The sequence below is a fragment of the Xiphophorus hellerii genome, chromosome 4, assembly GCF_003331165.1.
Source record: "Xiphophorus hellerii strain 12219 chromosome 4, Xiphophorus_hellerii-4.1, whole genome shotgun sequence".
Classification (NCBI taxonomy): Eukaryota; Metazoa; Chordata; class Actinopteri; order Cyprinodontiformes; family Poeciliidae; genus Xiphophorus; species Xiphophorus hellerii.
In genome coordinates, this window is record NC_045675.1 from 8,116,172 (window position 1) to 8,132,954 (window position 16,783).

The 16,783-nt window shown below is 38.7% G+C and overlaps 1 protein-coding gene across 9 annotated transcripts in view; it reads left to right on the plus strand.

Moving 5' to 3' along the window:
• The window catches only part of chd9 (chromodomain helicase DNA binding protein 9), an 87,764-nt gene that overhangs the window by 49,273 nt on the left and 21,708 nt on the right, over window positions 1–16,783 (plus strand). For 8 of the 9 annotated variants that reach the window (XM_032561336.1, XM_032561337.1, XM_032561339.1 and 5 more), the window contains 15 exons: window positions 1,422–1,530; window positions 3,490–3,636; window positions 5,284–5,352; window positions 5,457–5,512; window positions 7,067–7,184; window positions 7,538–7,624; window positions 7,887–8,024; window positions 8,290–8,411; window positions 9,716–9,959; window positions 12,016–12,192; window positions 12,282–12,425; window positions 12,773–13,028; window positions 14,617–14,827; window positions 15,996–16,191; window positions 16,315–16,497. In XM_032561336.1, coding sequence (XP_032417227.1) covers window positions 1,422–1,530; window positions 3,490–3,636; window positions 5,284–5,352; window positions 5,457–5,512; window positions 7,067–7,184; window positions 7,538–7,624; window positions 7,887–8,024; window positions 8,290–8,411; window positions 9,716–9,959; window positions 12,016–12,192; window positions 12,282–12,425; window positions 12,773–13,028; window positions 14,617–14,827; window positions 15,996–16,191; window positions 16,315–16,497 — 2,257 coding nt within the window. The remainder of the gene's footprint in view (window positions 1–1,421; window positions 1,531–3,489; window positions 3,637–5,283; window positions 5,353–5,456; window positions 5,513–7,066; window positions 7,185–7,537; window positions 7,625–7,886; window positions 8,025–8,289; window positions 8,412–9,715; window positions 9,960–12,015; window positions 12,193–12,281; window positions 12,426–12,772; window positions 13,029–14,616; window positions 14,828–15,995; window positions 16,192–16,314; window positions 16,498–16,783) is intronic. The other variant, XM_032561338.1, reaches the window with a different exon arrangement.

Here is a 16,783-nt window from a genome sequence, read left to right on the forward strand (position 1 = left end):
TAAAATGCCTAGTTGTGTTCAACGCTGTATTGCCTTATCCTAGTTGGGTTTGGCATACAAATGCAAAGTGTGAGGGGAGAAAAAGCACTGTTTAATATTACGACAATGTTTTTATGTTTTTTTGTGTTAATATACCAAGCCTGAGATTTGGTGCCTCTGTCTTGCTGGTGAGAACGCAAATAGAGAAGCACTCGATAGGATGTGTTTGCATGTGTGAGAAAATATATTCAAAAAGGTCACCCAATAATATGGTTGGGAATGGAAAAAAGAATAGGCACTTGGATGACTTGCAGAAAGTCTAGCTTGTTCCTTATTCACTATGCTGCTCTTCCCATCTATGAAGTCCAATTGCTTATTAGGCAGCAATCTGTTCTTGTATAAAATTGTATAAGATAACAAATAGTGTGGAAAATGCAAGGAGGTTTATGCAAAGCTCCAGAAACACCAACAGCTCGCATTATAAGCATGCTAATACCTGTGAGCGTTCTACACAGGCTCTTATGGTTTTGCTTTAATATCATCTGTGAAATTCACATAACATATTAACTGTTGTTGTGATAAATCTGTTGTAACACAGTTTTGCCTCACTTCATTAAATGATGTTGCCAGTCTGCTCAGAGCGACATGCCTATCTTCAGGAAAATAACTCTTTTTGAGTATCTTCTTATCCTTTACTTAATTTTGTCACAAATAGCCTTGTAACCCAGATAACTCACTAAGCAAGTAGTATAGGCATATGAAAGTAAAGTTTATTCCAAAATTAGCCTTTCTCTAAAAATTCCACTTCCTCCTTGGCAGAAAGGTTTCACTGTGATGAGCCATTGCATAAACCTTGGCTTGGGAGCCCAGTCTAATAAAATACTGAAACAGTTGGAATAAAATTTTGGCATTTATTGGGTAAAAATACTGATTCTCACTCTGTCTGGTGAGAATCAGCCTTTTTCTGACTAAATGTTTATTTGATAGTGGTTGTAGTTTTTAATCCAGCAGAAAATAAAAGAAATTGCAAGATTATTGTAACTCATGCATTAAGAAGTATATCTATAACTTATAATAAAAAAATAAAAAAACATATTGTTGATTTATGTGGCAATAGACCAGAAACGATGGAAGTTGCTGGTTCTGATTTCTGGCAAATTGATTGGGTCATCTCTAGTATTTACAGGTGTTGATCTTCCCTTATTGAATTCTCCAGTTCATTGGGTTGATGATATTAATTTGTCCTGGATGCTGCTGGTATTTGTTAAACACCTCAACATGGTTTTATGTTCCAAAACCGCTGCTTAATCATCAGTTTGGGAGCTAAGCGGTACCAAATGTTAGACATCAGTGAGAGAGCTTTCTTTACATGGAAATTTTTAAGAATTATAATCTTCAGAGCAGTTTTCATGGTGTGTTTCTTTTTTCTCCTTCTCTTTTAGGAAAATTGTCATCAAGATTGGAAAAAGGAAAAAGCGAAAGCCAGAGTCGTCAGAGGAGGAGTCGGATGATGATCCCCCGCCTCGTCACTCTTCTAAGGATGATGATTCTGTGAGTTCCATTTATTTATTTTTTTCAGAAAACACAAAACAGTGATCATTTCTAATCAAAACTTTCAGTGTGACATTGGCATAGTAAAACCTTTGCCATATTCCTCCTAACACTTTGATGTCAGGTGAGAACTTAGTTGCGTCTGAGTGAGTTTTAATCTGGTTCTGATGTGGTTTAGGCGTTGCTGCTTGTGGTGTTGCACCTTGGCTCACAGAGCACAAAGACGACGCTTGGCTCTTCTGTTACTGTTCTGACAACACTGAGTGAGGGAAGTGGTGTTGTCGCCCTGACGGCTGCTCATGCTGCTGTGGGGCAACGAGGAAGGCTCACAGCTTTAGTTTGAGCTTGAAAGGATTGAATGTGGTTCGTGCAGAGGTCAGATAGTGGATGGCTATTTCAAGTACACATTCCTCTGTTTGTTGATGATGGAGAAAACCGACAGTCTGGCTGCACTGTCTACCATACAGCATCAGAAACCCCCTCCTCATAGGTATCTCTTTTTTTGAGTTATTAAACACACATTCTCAATTTGATATGGGGATATTATTCAAAATGAAATATTTGCTCTGATGTTTTGGTTATTTAAACAGCTCATATTGATTTTCTGACGTGTAATTGACACGAGGATGATCTGTTGCACACTCTTTGCTTCATCACCCCTCTCCCCATTTTCTGAGACCTTTCCAGACTTTATCCTATGATATAATTACCCCCATTGGATGGCGCCCCTGGTCTTAATTAAAAGCATCTGTTGATGACTCATTTAAGATGATCTAGTGACAGAGGTCGAGGTAGCATGTCCGACAGCTACGACAGAAGCCTGGTTTCTTCAGAGCTTCGTCCTCTTTGCGTTGGAAAATGGCAGGTTTGACTCTCTGCCTCTGGTCATCTGGAGTTTGCAGATTTAAGGGTCCGTCTCCTCAGGGATTTTATAATGCACACCTAATTAACTTTGGCTCAGTGGCATTTATTCCTAATTAACTACATATTATCTTTAGGAGGGGCTGTATTGATGCAGGATGCAGCAGCCCACGCATAAGATAATTATAAAAACTTGACAGGAAGGCAGAAACAAAAGCTGGACTTCAAATCTCTCCTGGTTTTTTTCCCTACATTAATCTTTCTTCTGATTTTTCAACTTAGTTTGTTGTATTTTACCACAGATTTTCAAAATATTATGAATAAATCAGTGGGACATATTTTTGTTGGATGTGTCATAATCAAGATTTGTTTGTCTCCAAAACTAATCCAAGTTATTTAAGACATTGTTGTCACTGAGTCCCAGTCTGACACTGGGTATAGCTCGGTTAAAAAAGCTGCTGTGCTATAATGTTCTGATAGTTATAGTTTCTTCATAGATAAATATAGGACTCAACATTTGTTAGTAATGTTCTAATGCTGAGTCATTGAGCATACATTGTTTATCAAATATAACTGATTTTATACATTTCTCTTCTGTTATATTCTCAGCAAATTAAGACTAAGTTATTTCAAATTCTAATTCCAGTTTTAAAGTACCAAAAGGGCAGTTCATCTGGACCTTATCCACACACAAACATGGGGTCTTTAGAAAAAAGAAATGTATAAAGTAAAACGTTGTAAACAGTAGCTACAAAATCAAAATTTAACCCTGATCTAATTGGAGTTGTCTGCTAGACAAAGGGAGAACAAGTTTTGGAAGATCATTTTGTTTGAGGGGTAAATGAAAAATCAGCTCATGGTCCTTTGTCTGAATGACAAGGTGACACTATCGATTGGATTAATTACTACTATGAAATTATAAAGAAAAAGACTTGGAGGATAAATAAAGTCATTTCAGCCCTTACTAAGCAGCCTTATGTATGGAACCACAGGGCTCCTGTATGAAAGCATTATTTTTTCAACAAATGAACCTGCTATATTTGTATCAATTTATTCTTCTGCATGTTAATTTGCCTCTTCTTTGTTGTGATTCTCTAGAAGAGGCGGTCGAACCGTCAGGTGAAGAGAAAGAAGTATGCTGAAGAGCTGGAGGCCAGATTGTCAGATGAGGATGTCAAAGTCATTGTGAAAGCCAAGAAAAGCAACACTGCTGCATCCAAGGACCCTGCTGTTCAGCTGTTTGTTGTAAGTTCATCTGCTTTTATGAGTCTGGCAAGTTAGATGAGTTTAAACATCAAAGTAAATTTTCTGTTATCATTACTAAAGATTGGTTGAACTATCAATAGTTTTGAATATCCAAAGAATATACACAAGAGAGTTTTACTAAGCTTCCAGCGCAGCAAATTGGACTCATTTATTAATATAAATTGCTTTTGGCTCAGTATCCCCAAATATTAAAAGTGGAACAAATGTTCGTGAATTTTCTTTACAGTGTCGACTGACTCTACAAATCAGAGTTGCACACATCTTTTCATGCAACATTTATTATGAACACCTGACAATATTGTGACTCAGAAGGTAGCAAACAAAGCTTAGAGATGGAGCTTAAAATAGCGATTGCAATGCACCGACCCACATTCGATATGTAGGTGACTAAACCAGTGGTGGGAGGCTGAGACTATAAGTTTTTCCTATTTTAGCTCTAATTAAACCTATTATTAAGTGTGAGGTTCCCTGTTTTTATTGTTTTTGTCTTAAATTGGATGAAAAAAAGTTAAACAAATTTTGCACAGGACAGTTTTATTGCTTATTTTTCTTTCTAAGCCGGGTCCTAACAGACCTGGGTGAAACTGTTTCGGTATGGGTAAAAGACAAAAACCTCTGTCAGGAGGAGGTGACACAGATACCTCTGCTATACATTTGATCTGTCCATAATAACATACAGAAAACCGAGGGGAGACACTCTTCTCTCCTCACCACCTGGATGCATTATTTTACAAGTTTTCAGATCTGTGAGGAAGTTTGTTTCATGAAATCAACTTGTGAAAACCGTTGCAGCTTTGAAATATAGCACCTGCTCCACTGCAGGCAGGGAAAGGGAAGAACTCCTGCTGCTGCTGCATGATATCATGATGACTATAAATGCTCCACAAATGCTTCCCACTAATTATACCTGAAAGAAAAAAAAGCTTAATTACAATTACTTTGAGCCTCTTCAGTGATTCGGTAGTCTTGCAACTAAAAAAGATGTGGGTGTTGGACAGAAATGAACAGTGTGGTGCTTATGCAATCATGTGTAATGAGAATGCAGTTATTACTAGATGAATATATCAGAAATATAACTACCTACAAATCTTTTGCGAGAGCGACATTATTACAGTTAATATTGTGAGCCAGTAGAGCCAGATGCAAAACATTTTTCCCAGATTGTACAAGTCTTATTGAAACCATTTCCTTTTCAAAGAAAAGCAATCAATATTCTGATAGATTAAGCAGAGCTGACTGATTTTCCTTCTCATAAATCCTGCTTGATTTTTTTTTTGTAGACTTCAAAAGGAATCCAATTTGTTGCAGTTTCTCACATGAATGAAAATATATTTGCAGTATTTTGGAAATCATGACTGCTTTCCACAAAAAACATAACTGGAAAACTTAGGTTTACTTCACATTGTAATGCAAAAACTATTTTCCTTATAATGTTTTATTTAATTTTATTTAAGTCATATTGAGAGACATAATGAGACTGTTTTTGCTAACTCTTGTTTATGGGATTTCTCTGTTGTACGTTGTGGGAAATATTTGACCTTTCTGTTGCCTAAACATGGCCTCATTTTAAGTTGTCTGGTCTGGAGACTAATTTAACATGAGACCTAAGTCTTTACTGTCTCTCAGGAGAATCCGACAGAGGAGGATGCTGCTATTGTTGACAAAATCATGTCTTCTCGTATCATGAAGAAGGAGGTAAATATACAAAACTTTATTCTCATCAGTCATTATTAAAATTTAATTGTTTTTATTTTGCTGTTGTACTTATTGGCATTTTTGTTATTTTAAACCTCTTCTAGGTATCTCCAGGGGTAATGGTAGAAGTGGAAGAGTTTTTTGTAAAATACAAAAACTAGTAAGTTCAATTTTCTATTGTTGATCTTTATTTGTAAAATTCTAATTGAACATAAAAACATGAAGCAACTAATATTATCTGTTTCTTCAATTTATCTGCTGTCCTGCCTAAAGTTTTAACATTCAAGTTAAATGAGAAATTCTTCCAAGGCTTTGAAACATAGCTCTTGAGTTAAAATATTTTATTTAATTGAATTAAATACTTTCCAAGTATGGGGAAAAAACAGCATAGTATAAATAACATTTTTATTTCCAGATATTATTGGTCACACAGACACCTCCTCGTCTAAAACAGCCTTTTATGTTTAATGACAAGAAATGAAACATTCAAAATACAGAAACTGGTTAAAGATGTAAAAATGATGAAAAGCTTAGGTCTAGTTTTGATTTCACTCTCTATTTTAAGTTAAAGTATGGCATAAAAAGGAAGAAGGCAGAACCACTTGGGCCTGTCAGCTTTCATAATCAGAACCACTGTTTAAAGGAAAAGTTGAGTACGTCTCTCTGGTTTGAAATTGGGTCATTTCACTCATGAAACCAACAGGACTTCTCATTATTCTGCTAGTTCCCTCTCTCGGCCAAAAGGTAACTCTGAAACAGGCATGACTGTTGGTTTCAGTTGTTGATTTGTTGCTGGTTTCTCACTTTGGTTCTGAAATCTCGTTGGATACAATAGGAAACACTTTAAATGGAAGTTATAAAGTTATACTGAACACACATCCCAGGTTAATGGACGAAAAGTTGAATCCTACAAAGCTTTAAAAAGAGACAGTATGCTGCAAACAAAAACATGTATGGTAATCAGATCTCAAAAGCATGAATAATTATCTAACAGGTAAAAACTTCTTGATGAAGTTTAAAATTTCTTCTGAGTGGAACTCAGCAGCTTACCAGAGAGCCTAAGCTTCTTGGGAAGGAGGCGTAAGAAGGGGCTGATCAGAATCAGAAGAGGGCTTGGGCCATAGAGCTAATGGTAAAATAAATTACCTTTTTCTAAAACATTTTTTACACTCGGTGAGACCAAAAATGTCAACATCCTGCTTTAGACATAATAAAATATGGTTGAGGTTCATTTTGTAGGTATCATTTTCTATACCTTTTTTGACATCTGGTAGTTTTAATATTAACAGAAAAACAACCAGCCGTCATTTATTCTTCATATTTTGACACTTTTCGGACACCACCTATGGAAATGGAGTTGTTTCGACATAATGGAGACCTGGAGAAAAGTGAAGTAAAGAAAAAGGTAAAATCTAAGGAAACTCCACTACATGTATAAACATCGTTAGGACAGCTTTCATAATTCAAATGTATTTTTTTTCCAAAAGCCTGTAGCAGCCTCTGAAATCACTGAGCTGTCATGAGCGAGATTCTGTTCCCTTCTGCCAAATAATAAAAATGATGAAAATGTTAATGGCACTGTTTATTTTTCTCATTTAAAAATGACTGAGATGAGGTGAAACATAAGGCCAGGGAGAAAATCCAATCACCCTCCGGTGATGTGAGCAGTGTGTAAAAGCAGATTTTCATGGTTGTCTCCCTGTGTGTTTGTCAGCTCCTACCTCCACTGTGAATGGGCCACTGAGCAGCACCTAGAAAAGGACAAGAGGATTCAGCAGAAGATCAAACGCTTCAAGATGAAACAAGCACAGAGGGCGCTCTTCTTCACAGATGTAAGGCTGCGTGTGTATATGTGTGCAAACAGCCTCTTCCATCTATTTGCACACCGCTGTATGTGTCCTCATTCTAATATTTCTAATAAGAGGATTGTTCTTTTTATATTATTACATCATTTATGACAATTGATTTCAGCATGCATGTGTTGGAAGGGCGTGTCTGGATATTAAAAAGCTTTCTGTTTGATATCTGTGGGATGGCACATCTGTGTGCATTGATTTGAATTTATTTACTTACTGAGCAAATACAGGAGAGTTGTTTCTCTGTTTCCAGATGGCGCGTGGGAATTTGATTTGTTCTTTTACTTAGCATCTGCTCTTTCTGTGTTTGTATCTTCTGTTCCTCTCAGATGGATGAGGAACCTTTCAACCCAGACTATGTGGAAGTCGACAGAGTGCTCGAAGTGTCGTACTGCGAGGACAAAGACACAGGAGAGGTAGAGTAAATCTTCTCTGTTAAGCACATATCAGAGTAGCGTGTTTGCTCCTAGCTTTTGTTGCTGAAAATGTTTTATCCCTTCTTACTTTTGTTGGTTTTCTTCCTTTTGATATCTTCTGGCCTGTAATGATATCTATGAATCATAGAAGTGCCCAAGGCCACCCTAATGGGCTGCCTCACAGCCTTTGAAAATGCTACAAAAGCAAAGCTTAGCCTCGCTCTAGTCATTTCCAGTGCTCATTGTCCTCTGTCTGCTGCAGGAAGTGGTGTACTACCTGGTGAAGTGGTGTTCTCTGCCTTATGAGGACAGCACGTGGGAGCTGAAGGACGACGTCGATCAGAGCAAGATTGAAGAGTTTGAACGGCTGCAGGCAGTCAAGCCAGACTCGCGCAGAGTGGTACGACGAAGCAGTGCTTCCCAACATCCTGCTGATTTCTTCTCTGATCAGCAACAGCTGTTCTGATATTATCATGTTTTAAACATGTAAAAAGTTTGTTTTCTCTTATTCTTCCTGCTTGAAAAAACCAAAACCCCTGACAAAATCCAGGAGATAAACAAGTTCTGAGTGCTTTTGAAAATGTTTTGTCAGTTTGAAATGGTTTTAGAAAACCCTGTGTTTTGATCCAAAATCTAAATGTAATGTTACCCGTTTTGTCTCTTAGGAGCGGCCTCCAGCCAACCTTTGGAAGAAGAGGGAGCAGTCGAGGGAGTACAGGAATGGCAACACTCTCAGGGATTACCAGCTGGAGGGGGTCAACTGGCTTCTTTTCAACTGGTACAACAGGTCAGTTTTAATCCATGTGGATGACCTGGGTGTTATCCACACGGATTCACTTACAAAGTATTTTTTTATGTATCCAACATTAAGGTCTTATCATGTCTGAAATTCATTAAAAAAGGAAGTAAGTTGGGCTTAAATACGTTAATCACAGATCTTGATTTTTATTTCATCAGAACTATTAAATCTTGTATATTTTATGTATTTTTTTTCTCACGGGGATTTTCTGTCAGGCAAAAGTTTGAGTCTCATGCCGACATCTTCTTTGTGTTCTGTAACTTGAGGTGGTTGAGGCTACCGGCAATTTACTGCTAACATATCCTTGCTAGCTGTTTGGCATCTACCATGGATGGGGAAGTGTAAATTTATTGCCAGCTGTCTGGACGAAGTTCATACATTTCTGTAGAGATGTAGGATTTAAATTCATTCATTAAAAGGTCTTAAATTTGATTAGGTGAAAAATGCAGAAACCTTTATATGGTTAACTATTGCTTTGTGTAACTATGACACTGCACAAGTGTTTAAATAAAATAACATTTCACAGTTATTAAAGATGCCTAACTAAACGGATATATTCTGCTTGCGATTGTACATTTCTAGAAAGATCTGGGGGTTTTCAGATTACAGGTTATGAATAATGAATGAGCTTTCCTGCTTATGCCTCACAGTCCTCATATGCAGGATTCCTATTTAGACTGCTTGGGGTCAGGAAGAGAGTCAGATTTGCCGTTGGTTGAGGTGCACCTAAATGCACAACCGGTTGCTTTTCTTCACCCACGATCACAAAAGCAATGCTATGCCTCTGGAGTGAAGTGTCGGCGCTTGCATTAACCCTGGGAATTGGCTTAGTTATGTGTGAGCGTGCAGGAGTTAGCATATGCCTACGCAGAGAGATTCATCAAAACTCGAGGGCTGCTTAAGAGGCCAGTGGGAATATCTGCACGTTGCAATTAGCATCAAGACATTATACCCCCACCCACTGGACAGCTGAATAAATGGATTGCAGGAGCACACCACACAGCAGAAAGATTATGCTGGATTTCGAATGTTTTTTTTTGTTTTTTTTTTAATACTGTTATTACTGCTGATGATGTTGTTTTCTCCCTCATTGTTTGTAGTTTATTGTTTTTGTGTCTTGGGAATAGTTTTTTTCCCCTTTTGTACACAGTCTCATGATGAATGCACAACACTTTCTCTGTGATATAGCGATGTGGGAATCTCTCCTGCAGCCCAACCTACGCACATCATTAAAGCAGCCACATTGCACGGTTTACCCCACTAACCATTTTTTTCCCCCTAACATCCATCAGGCGCAACTGCATCTTGGCTGACGAGATGGGCCTGGGAAAGACCATCCAGTCAATCACATTCCTGGAAGAGATCCATCGTATCGGCATCAAAGGGCCCTTTCTCATCATCGCCCCCCTCTCTACTATTGCAAACTGGGAGCGAGAGTTTCATACCTGGACTCACCTTAATGTCATCGTTTACCATGGCAGCATGATCAGCAGGCAGATGCTGCAGCAGTATGAGATGTATTTCAGAGATACACAGGTAAAGGCTGGTCACTATCATGTCTATAATGTAGATTTTAGTCTAAATTAGTTTGTGCCCCATTCAGTGTTTTCTCTGTGTGAAGTCGCAGCTTCCCCAAAAAAACCTCCATGAGAAACACTTAGGGAAGACTACAGGTCATCCAGCTTATCTCACTTATCTAACACCAGATATCTTAAAAGATTCAGGAGCCTTTTTCCAAGATTGAGGCACATCGAATGTACCTTTTTAAAGACAGATGAACAAAAAGCAGCACTGTTCTGCTGAACTTTAAAGTGGAAAGCAGTGATTCACTTCGATTAAATTAATCAAAGTGTTCTTTAGAAAACAGCAGCGCTGTCAGCAACGCAAAATTCTGTGAGCCATGTAATTATATGAATCAGAATATCAGGTCTGCCTACAACGAGTCACATTGAAACGCTTGGCAGGACGTGATTACCATATTTAGCACAAAGCTAGAAACACTTCATATTCTCTGTCACTAATGCAAGACCTTGGTTATATTAGTGTCTTTTTTATTTTAAAAAACTTGATTTCATATATGAGTGAAATGGTTTTGCATGGTAAATTGAGAGGAAAGGCTAGTATTTCTGTGGCTTTACTGTAGTCATAAGTTATATTATACTTTTTGTTGATAAATGCATCAAAACAATCTCAAGGATATTTGTTACAGATCTAATAAGATGTTTGTATACTTCTCAAGCTTAAACATTATAAGCTGTCAAATAATTACTCTTCATCTAAAACTTGTGAAAGGCCTATAGCACAAGTAACTGCTAACAAAATCAGGTATTAAATTTGTGTTTGTGATAATTTCTATTTAATTAATAATGAAACAAAGAAATGCAATGAACTATTATGAATGATAAACAAAGAATAATCATAATCTAGAAGCTACTATTATGGGGGACATTTTCTGACTGGAATGAACAAAATGGTCAGATTTTTGTAGAAAATTAATGTAAAAAGACCCATCGTTTTTAAATGTTTTGATTTAAAACATTTAAATCAAATTTGCTTTTCCTAAAAGCAAATCAAATTTTCTTTTGGGAAAAATTTGCTCCAAAATAAAGATGAATGCAAAAACCTCATTAATAAATGGTAATCTATTATTTGTACCTAATATATTTTTAAGAAATGTTATGTAAATGTAAAAATGTGGAAAAAATGTCTATCTGTATCAACCACCTATTCTTGGAGTTCAGATTTGCTCCATTTGGACCAGCCAATGTCCTTCAGAGGGCTGCAAATGGCCCTCAGGCCACACTTTGGACACCTGAATTACAGGGGTGCTATACTGGGTAGATTTCACTTCAGTCTTTCAAATTGCACAATAGATTTTTTTTTTCCATGAAAGCAAATCTTTTCCTCTGTTGGTGGTGAGATCATTTTAATGAGCTTTGCATTAGCAAGATGGCATTTAACAAGAACCAGAGAGGGGTACTTGTGCTGCAATAAGTAGACTATGAGGTAGTTAGTGAGCCTTGGACAGAGGCTGTCTGTGGTTGACAGGGCATGTGATATTTTGCATCAGGCAGTTAGGAGCTCTTAGTGTTCAGACGAACCGTAACAGGAATTAAGGTAAGGGAGAGGAGAAGAGAACGGAGCCGCCACCCGGCTGTCTCCAAGGCAGCCTGTGATGTCATAGCACTCTCCAAGGGGAGCTCACTGTCATTGCTGTTCAAGCATATCTGAACGAGTGGCTCCTCCAGTCGTCTGCCGGCTGGCTCGCTGTTGGAGGAGGGGAGGGGAAAGCTAAAGGATAACAGAGGATCTCTGGAGGGCTGTTGTCAAGGCAATGGATACAAATGGAGAGGCGTGGCAATGCAAAGCCTCCCCAGACAGACAACAAATAAACAGCAGTAAGACTCAACATGCAGGTGCCAATGTACTTCTTCTGCTAGAGATGATTTCCTCACAAAAGAAAAGGAGAAAATAAATGGCTTCAGTTCATGTCAGTTTATTTACGCAGTGCCACTTCACAACAAATTAAGAAATTGGCCATTTCTGATGTTGGTCTGATTGAAGCATCACAAGTTCCATCCATGTGTTTCAGGGTCGGGTGATTCGAGGTGCCTACAAGTTCCAAGCTGTGATCACCACGTTTGAGATGATCCTGGGCGGCTGTCCCGAGCTCAATGCCATCGAGTGGCGCTGTGTGATCATCGACGAGGCCCATCGTCTTAAGAACAAGAACTGCAAGCTGCTTGAGGGCTTCAAACTCATGAACCTGGTGTGGAAATGAATCAAGAATAAAATAGTGCTCTGCAGCTTAAGCTGAACACAGTTTTAATTTGTGGTGTTTCTTTCCTCCTCTTTAAGGAGCACAAGGTCCTACTGACGGGTACGCCTCTGCAAAACACAGTGGAGGAGCTTTTTAGTCTCCTCCACTTCCTGGAGCCGGCACGCTTCCCCTCTGAGAACAACTTCATGCAGGAGTTTGGTGACCTCAAGACAGAGGAGCAGGTGAGCTCACAGATATAGAACAGCATGAATCATATTTTTCTTCCTGTTCCCAAAAACATATCAGTTGTCATCTTAGTGCAGGTAGTTTTTCCTCCCACAGTTTCTCAGCATGGAGTCCCATAGAATTATTTGTAACAGCAAGAACTCAGCATGTGATACTAGATCTAAAAGCCACAGAAAATGTTTACCCTAATACTTAGAAGTGACACAGTTTCACTACATAATCTTTTGTAAAAGATATGAATAAACGAAAAAAAATAAAACGGTGCGTATGATGCTGCATTTTTAAATTTGCACCTGTTAGTGCACAGGCAGCTGCTTCACTGTGTGACCCATTTGGCCCACAGGTGCAAAAGCTTCAGGGCATCCTGAAGCCCATGATGCTGCGTCGTTTGAAAGAAGACGTGGAGAAGAAGCTGGCTCCCAAAGAGGAAACCATCATTGAGGTGGAGCTCACCAATATCCAGAAAAAATACTATCGCGCCATCCTGGAGAAGAATTTCTCCTTCCTGGCTAAAGGAGCCGGCCAGTCAAATATGCCCAACCTGGTCAACACCATGATGGAATTAAGAAAGTGTTGTAACCACCCCTACCTCATAAAAGGTAAGTCGGTACAGAGTTGCTAAAATTGTCAACATTTCAGAGTGTATAATAGCTACAGTTTGTTTCAAAAGTGTCAAAACTCCCAGAACTTTTCAACGTTTTCTCACATTATAGTAACAAATATTAATATATTTCCTTGAAGACCGACGCAAAGTATGACTGAACTGTGAAGTTGAATGAAGAAGATGCATAGATTTTTTTTTTCATAAAACCTTTCATGCATTTATAAGTCAACACATTGTAGAACCACCTGAACCTTTAATATCTGACTACTACATTTTGTCCCCATTGTTTTCAAAATTACCCAAACTTAATCAGATTAGTTGGAGAGTGTCTGAATCTTTTTCATGTTTTTTGCCTGCAAGACTTAATAGGATTAAGGCTGGACTTTGACTGAGCCATTCCAGCACATCAATATGCCTTGATCTACACCTTTCCTTCGTAGCTCTGGCTTCTCAGTCTCAATTCCTTTTCCAGCCGTTGTCTACTTTTCTTCCAGGATTATTTTCCTCCATCCATCTGATGGATGGATGGAGGCTAAAGAACAGCCTCCCATTCCAGCCCAAAAAGTTCAGTTTTTGTCTCATTTGACCAGAGCATCTTCTTTTGCATTTTTACTGTTTTCACTACATGGCTTGTGGTTGATTGCAAGTGACTCTCTATTAACAATAGGTAATTCCTTATCACTCTTCCAACTAATCGCTGCCTGACAGATTCCCCGTCCTGAACTGTAGATCTCTGCAGAGTCACAATTGGCCTCATTGGTGCTTCTCAGATTAATGCTCTCCTTTTATTCACTGGCTAGTTTATGCAGATAATCATGCTCTGCCATGTGTCGCACTCTTTCCATTTTTGGGTGATAAATTAAACAATGCTCTATGAGATGTTTAAAGCTTTAGTTATGGTTTTATAGTCTAACTCTGCTTTGAACTTCTCCATGTTTGCTCTGACCTATATGCTGTGTTTTTGCTCATCATGATGTTTGTTCACTAATGTTCTCTAACAAACCTCTGAGGCCTTCACAGAGCAGCTATATGTATACTGAGATTAAATTGCAAACAGATGGACTCAGTTTACTAACTAGGTGGCTTCTGAAGGCAGTTGCTGACACTGAGTTGGATTCAGTCAAGGGGGCTCAACACTGAAATTTTCTCCATTCTGCTTAACTTTTCTCATTTTTATTTGTAAAAATAATAACTGTTTGAATGTGTTTTTATTCAATTCAGGCTATTTATGTAGTGCTAATTCACAACAAACCTTGTCTTGAAGCCCTTAACAATTATCTTTTTCCACTTTACAATTATAGACCACTTTGTGTTGGTTTATTTCATGACATCCCATTTAAATTCTGTAAGGTTGGGGTTGTAAAGTGACACAATATGCCAAGGTTCAAGTATCATGAATACCTCTTGTGTTTTTGCTCAAGCCCACACATTTTTTTAGTAATTTTTATTTGCCCAAAAAGGATTTACACATCCTGTGCCTTACCTGGATTTCAGGGATAAACTGAGTTGAATTATTAGAAGAAATTAAACTTAAGCATGTTAAATACAGCATTGCTGACAGATTTGTGTCTTTGCTACTTTAGGGGCGGAAGAGAAGATCCTAGAGGATTTCAGGGAAGTACACAATCCCACTGCCGCTGACTTTCACCTGCAGGCGATGGTGCAGTCTGCTGGAAAGTTGGTCCTCATTGACAAACTGCTGCCCAAGATGAAAGCAGGAGGACATAAGGTGCTCATCTTCTCCCAAATGGTGCGCTGTCTGGATATCTTGGAAGACTACCTCATTCAGAAAAGGTAACGTCTGTTGAATGTAACAGGGCTATTCTTCACACTGTTTACCACATTCTTATTCTTATTGGGAGGAAAAAAAAATTATTTATGGAGCAACTTTATCATAGCTGTAAATTTCCACAGCTTAAATGGCTGCATGTAGAAATGAAGAGATGACGTTAGATTGTTGGATTGTTGTCTACGAGTCACAGGAGACAAGAATGTAAATACAGAGAGATAGATAAACACTGAACACCTGAACTAGAATTATAGTATAAACATTTTACAATTCATTATTCTTGCTTTCATCACCAAACGTTTGTGCATGAAAAGGTTTCCAATATAGCACTGATTTGTATAAAATCACCTTTAAAAAAAAAAAAAAGTTTACATTCTGCAAATAGGCCTTAGTATTAAAAGTGTTTTACTCCAGGAGCTGTTGATAATGACTGACAATTATCTGAAAGCTGATTTGCAGAGTTTCAGTATAAGCTTTTAAATCAAAGCATCATAAGCTCTCATCTTGTTTGCCTTACACTGTGTGGGTGGGTGATGTTTCTGTTATGTGATGTCTTTGGTATAGCTCTGAAGTCTCCTTAAAACCTGAAATGGGTTGATGGCTATAAAATATAAAATCGTTTAAGAATTTACAATTTATAGCTGAGAGTCTGGGTGTATGCCTCTTCTCTTCTGGTTTTCCACTTTCTTGCTTACAGATTTTTAAAAAACATTTTCTCAGCATCTTCTGATTGCTCTTATGGCTCCTCGCCTTCCTTTCTCTCTCTCTTTGCTCTGGCTTCACGCCAGAATGTGGAGCAAACCTGAAACGGTTGTAAGCATGTGAGTAGCTGAGCAGCTCTGACCTCGGACAGGGTTCAGTAGCAGGTTACAGATGCCCTCGGGGTTCCACCACATCAGACAAGCTGGAGAGTCTGTGAGGTTTCACCAGAGTGGAAGTGGATTTCTCCAGGGAGGGCAGAGGGTTCGAATGTGGGAGGGGGTGAGAATGGCCGCGCTGTGAAAGAGCGCAACCGCTCTTTGAAGAAGCACTGTTTGAGATTGTTTCTCCAGTTAAAAACGGTTTAAAATAAAACCAGAGTTTTGGGTACATTCAAAGTCTGTTGACGAAGGTCGTAGGGAAAGCATTTATAAAGTTTATATTATGGTTTAATTGTGTTCGCCTTGGCTGTAGGTACTTGTATGAGCGCATCGATGGACGCGTTCGTGGAAACCTGCGACAGGCTGCCATTGACCGCTTCAGTAAGCCCGACTCGGACCGCTTTGTTTTCCTTCTGTGTACGAGAGCTGGAGGCCTAGGCATCAACCTCACCGCAGCAGACACCTGCATCATCTTTGACTCTGACTGGAACCCTCAAAACGACCTGCAGGTAAAAAAATCATGTCATCTACCTATGAATATTATACTAAGAACAGATGCCAAACAAGTTAAAAGTACAGTTTAGCATTTTTTTGCCTTGAGTACATGTTTACCCGTTTGTTTTGCCCTCTAGGCTCAGGCTCGCTGTCATCGAATCGGTCAGAACAAGGCGGTGAAGGTGTACCGTCTTATCACCAGAAACTCGTACGAGCGAGAAATGTTCGACCGCGCCAGCCTGAAGCTGGGACTGGACAAAGCAGTGCTGCAGAGCATGAGTGGCCGTGACAACAGTCTTGGAGGAGGCACGGGAGGAGGGGTGAGACGATGAGTTATCTCGATTATAAAACACTTAAACCATGCAGCTGCTTACTATACAGTTCCTTCCAAAATCTTTCATGACCTTTTACTGTTATAAAAACCAACTTTGATTTGTTTTACGGGATTTTCTGTGCACAATTGTGAAGGAGAATTATTTTTCAATTTTCAGTTCTTGACACAGATTTGCAACTGGAATAGGAGCTTTGCTTTGACTGGGCCATTTTACCACATGGATATGCTTGTATTTAAACAGTTCTACTGAAGTTCAAGGTGTATGTTTATGG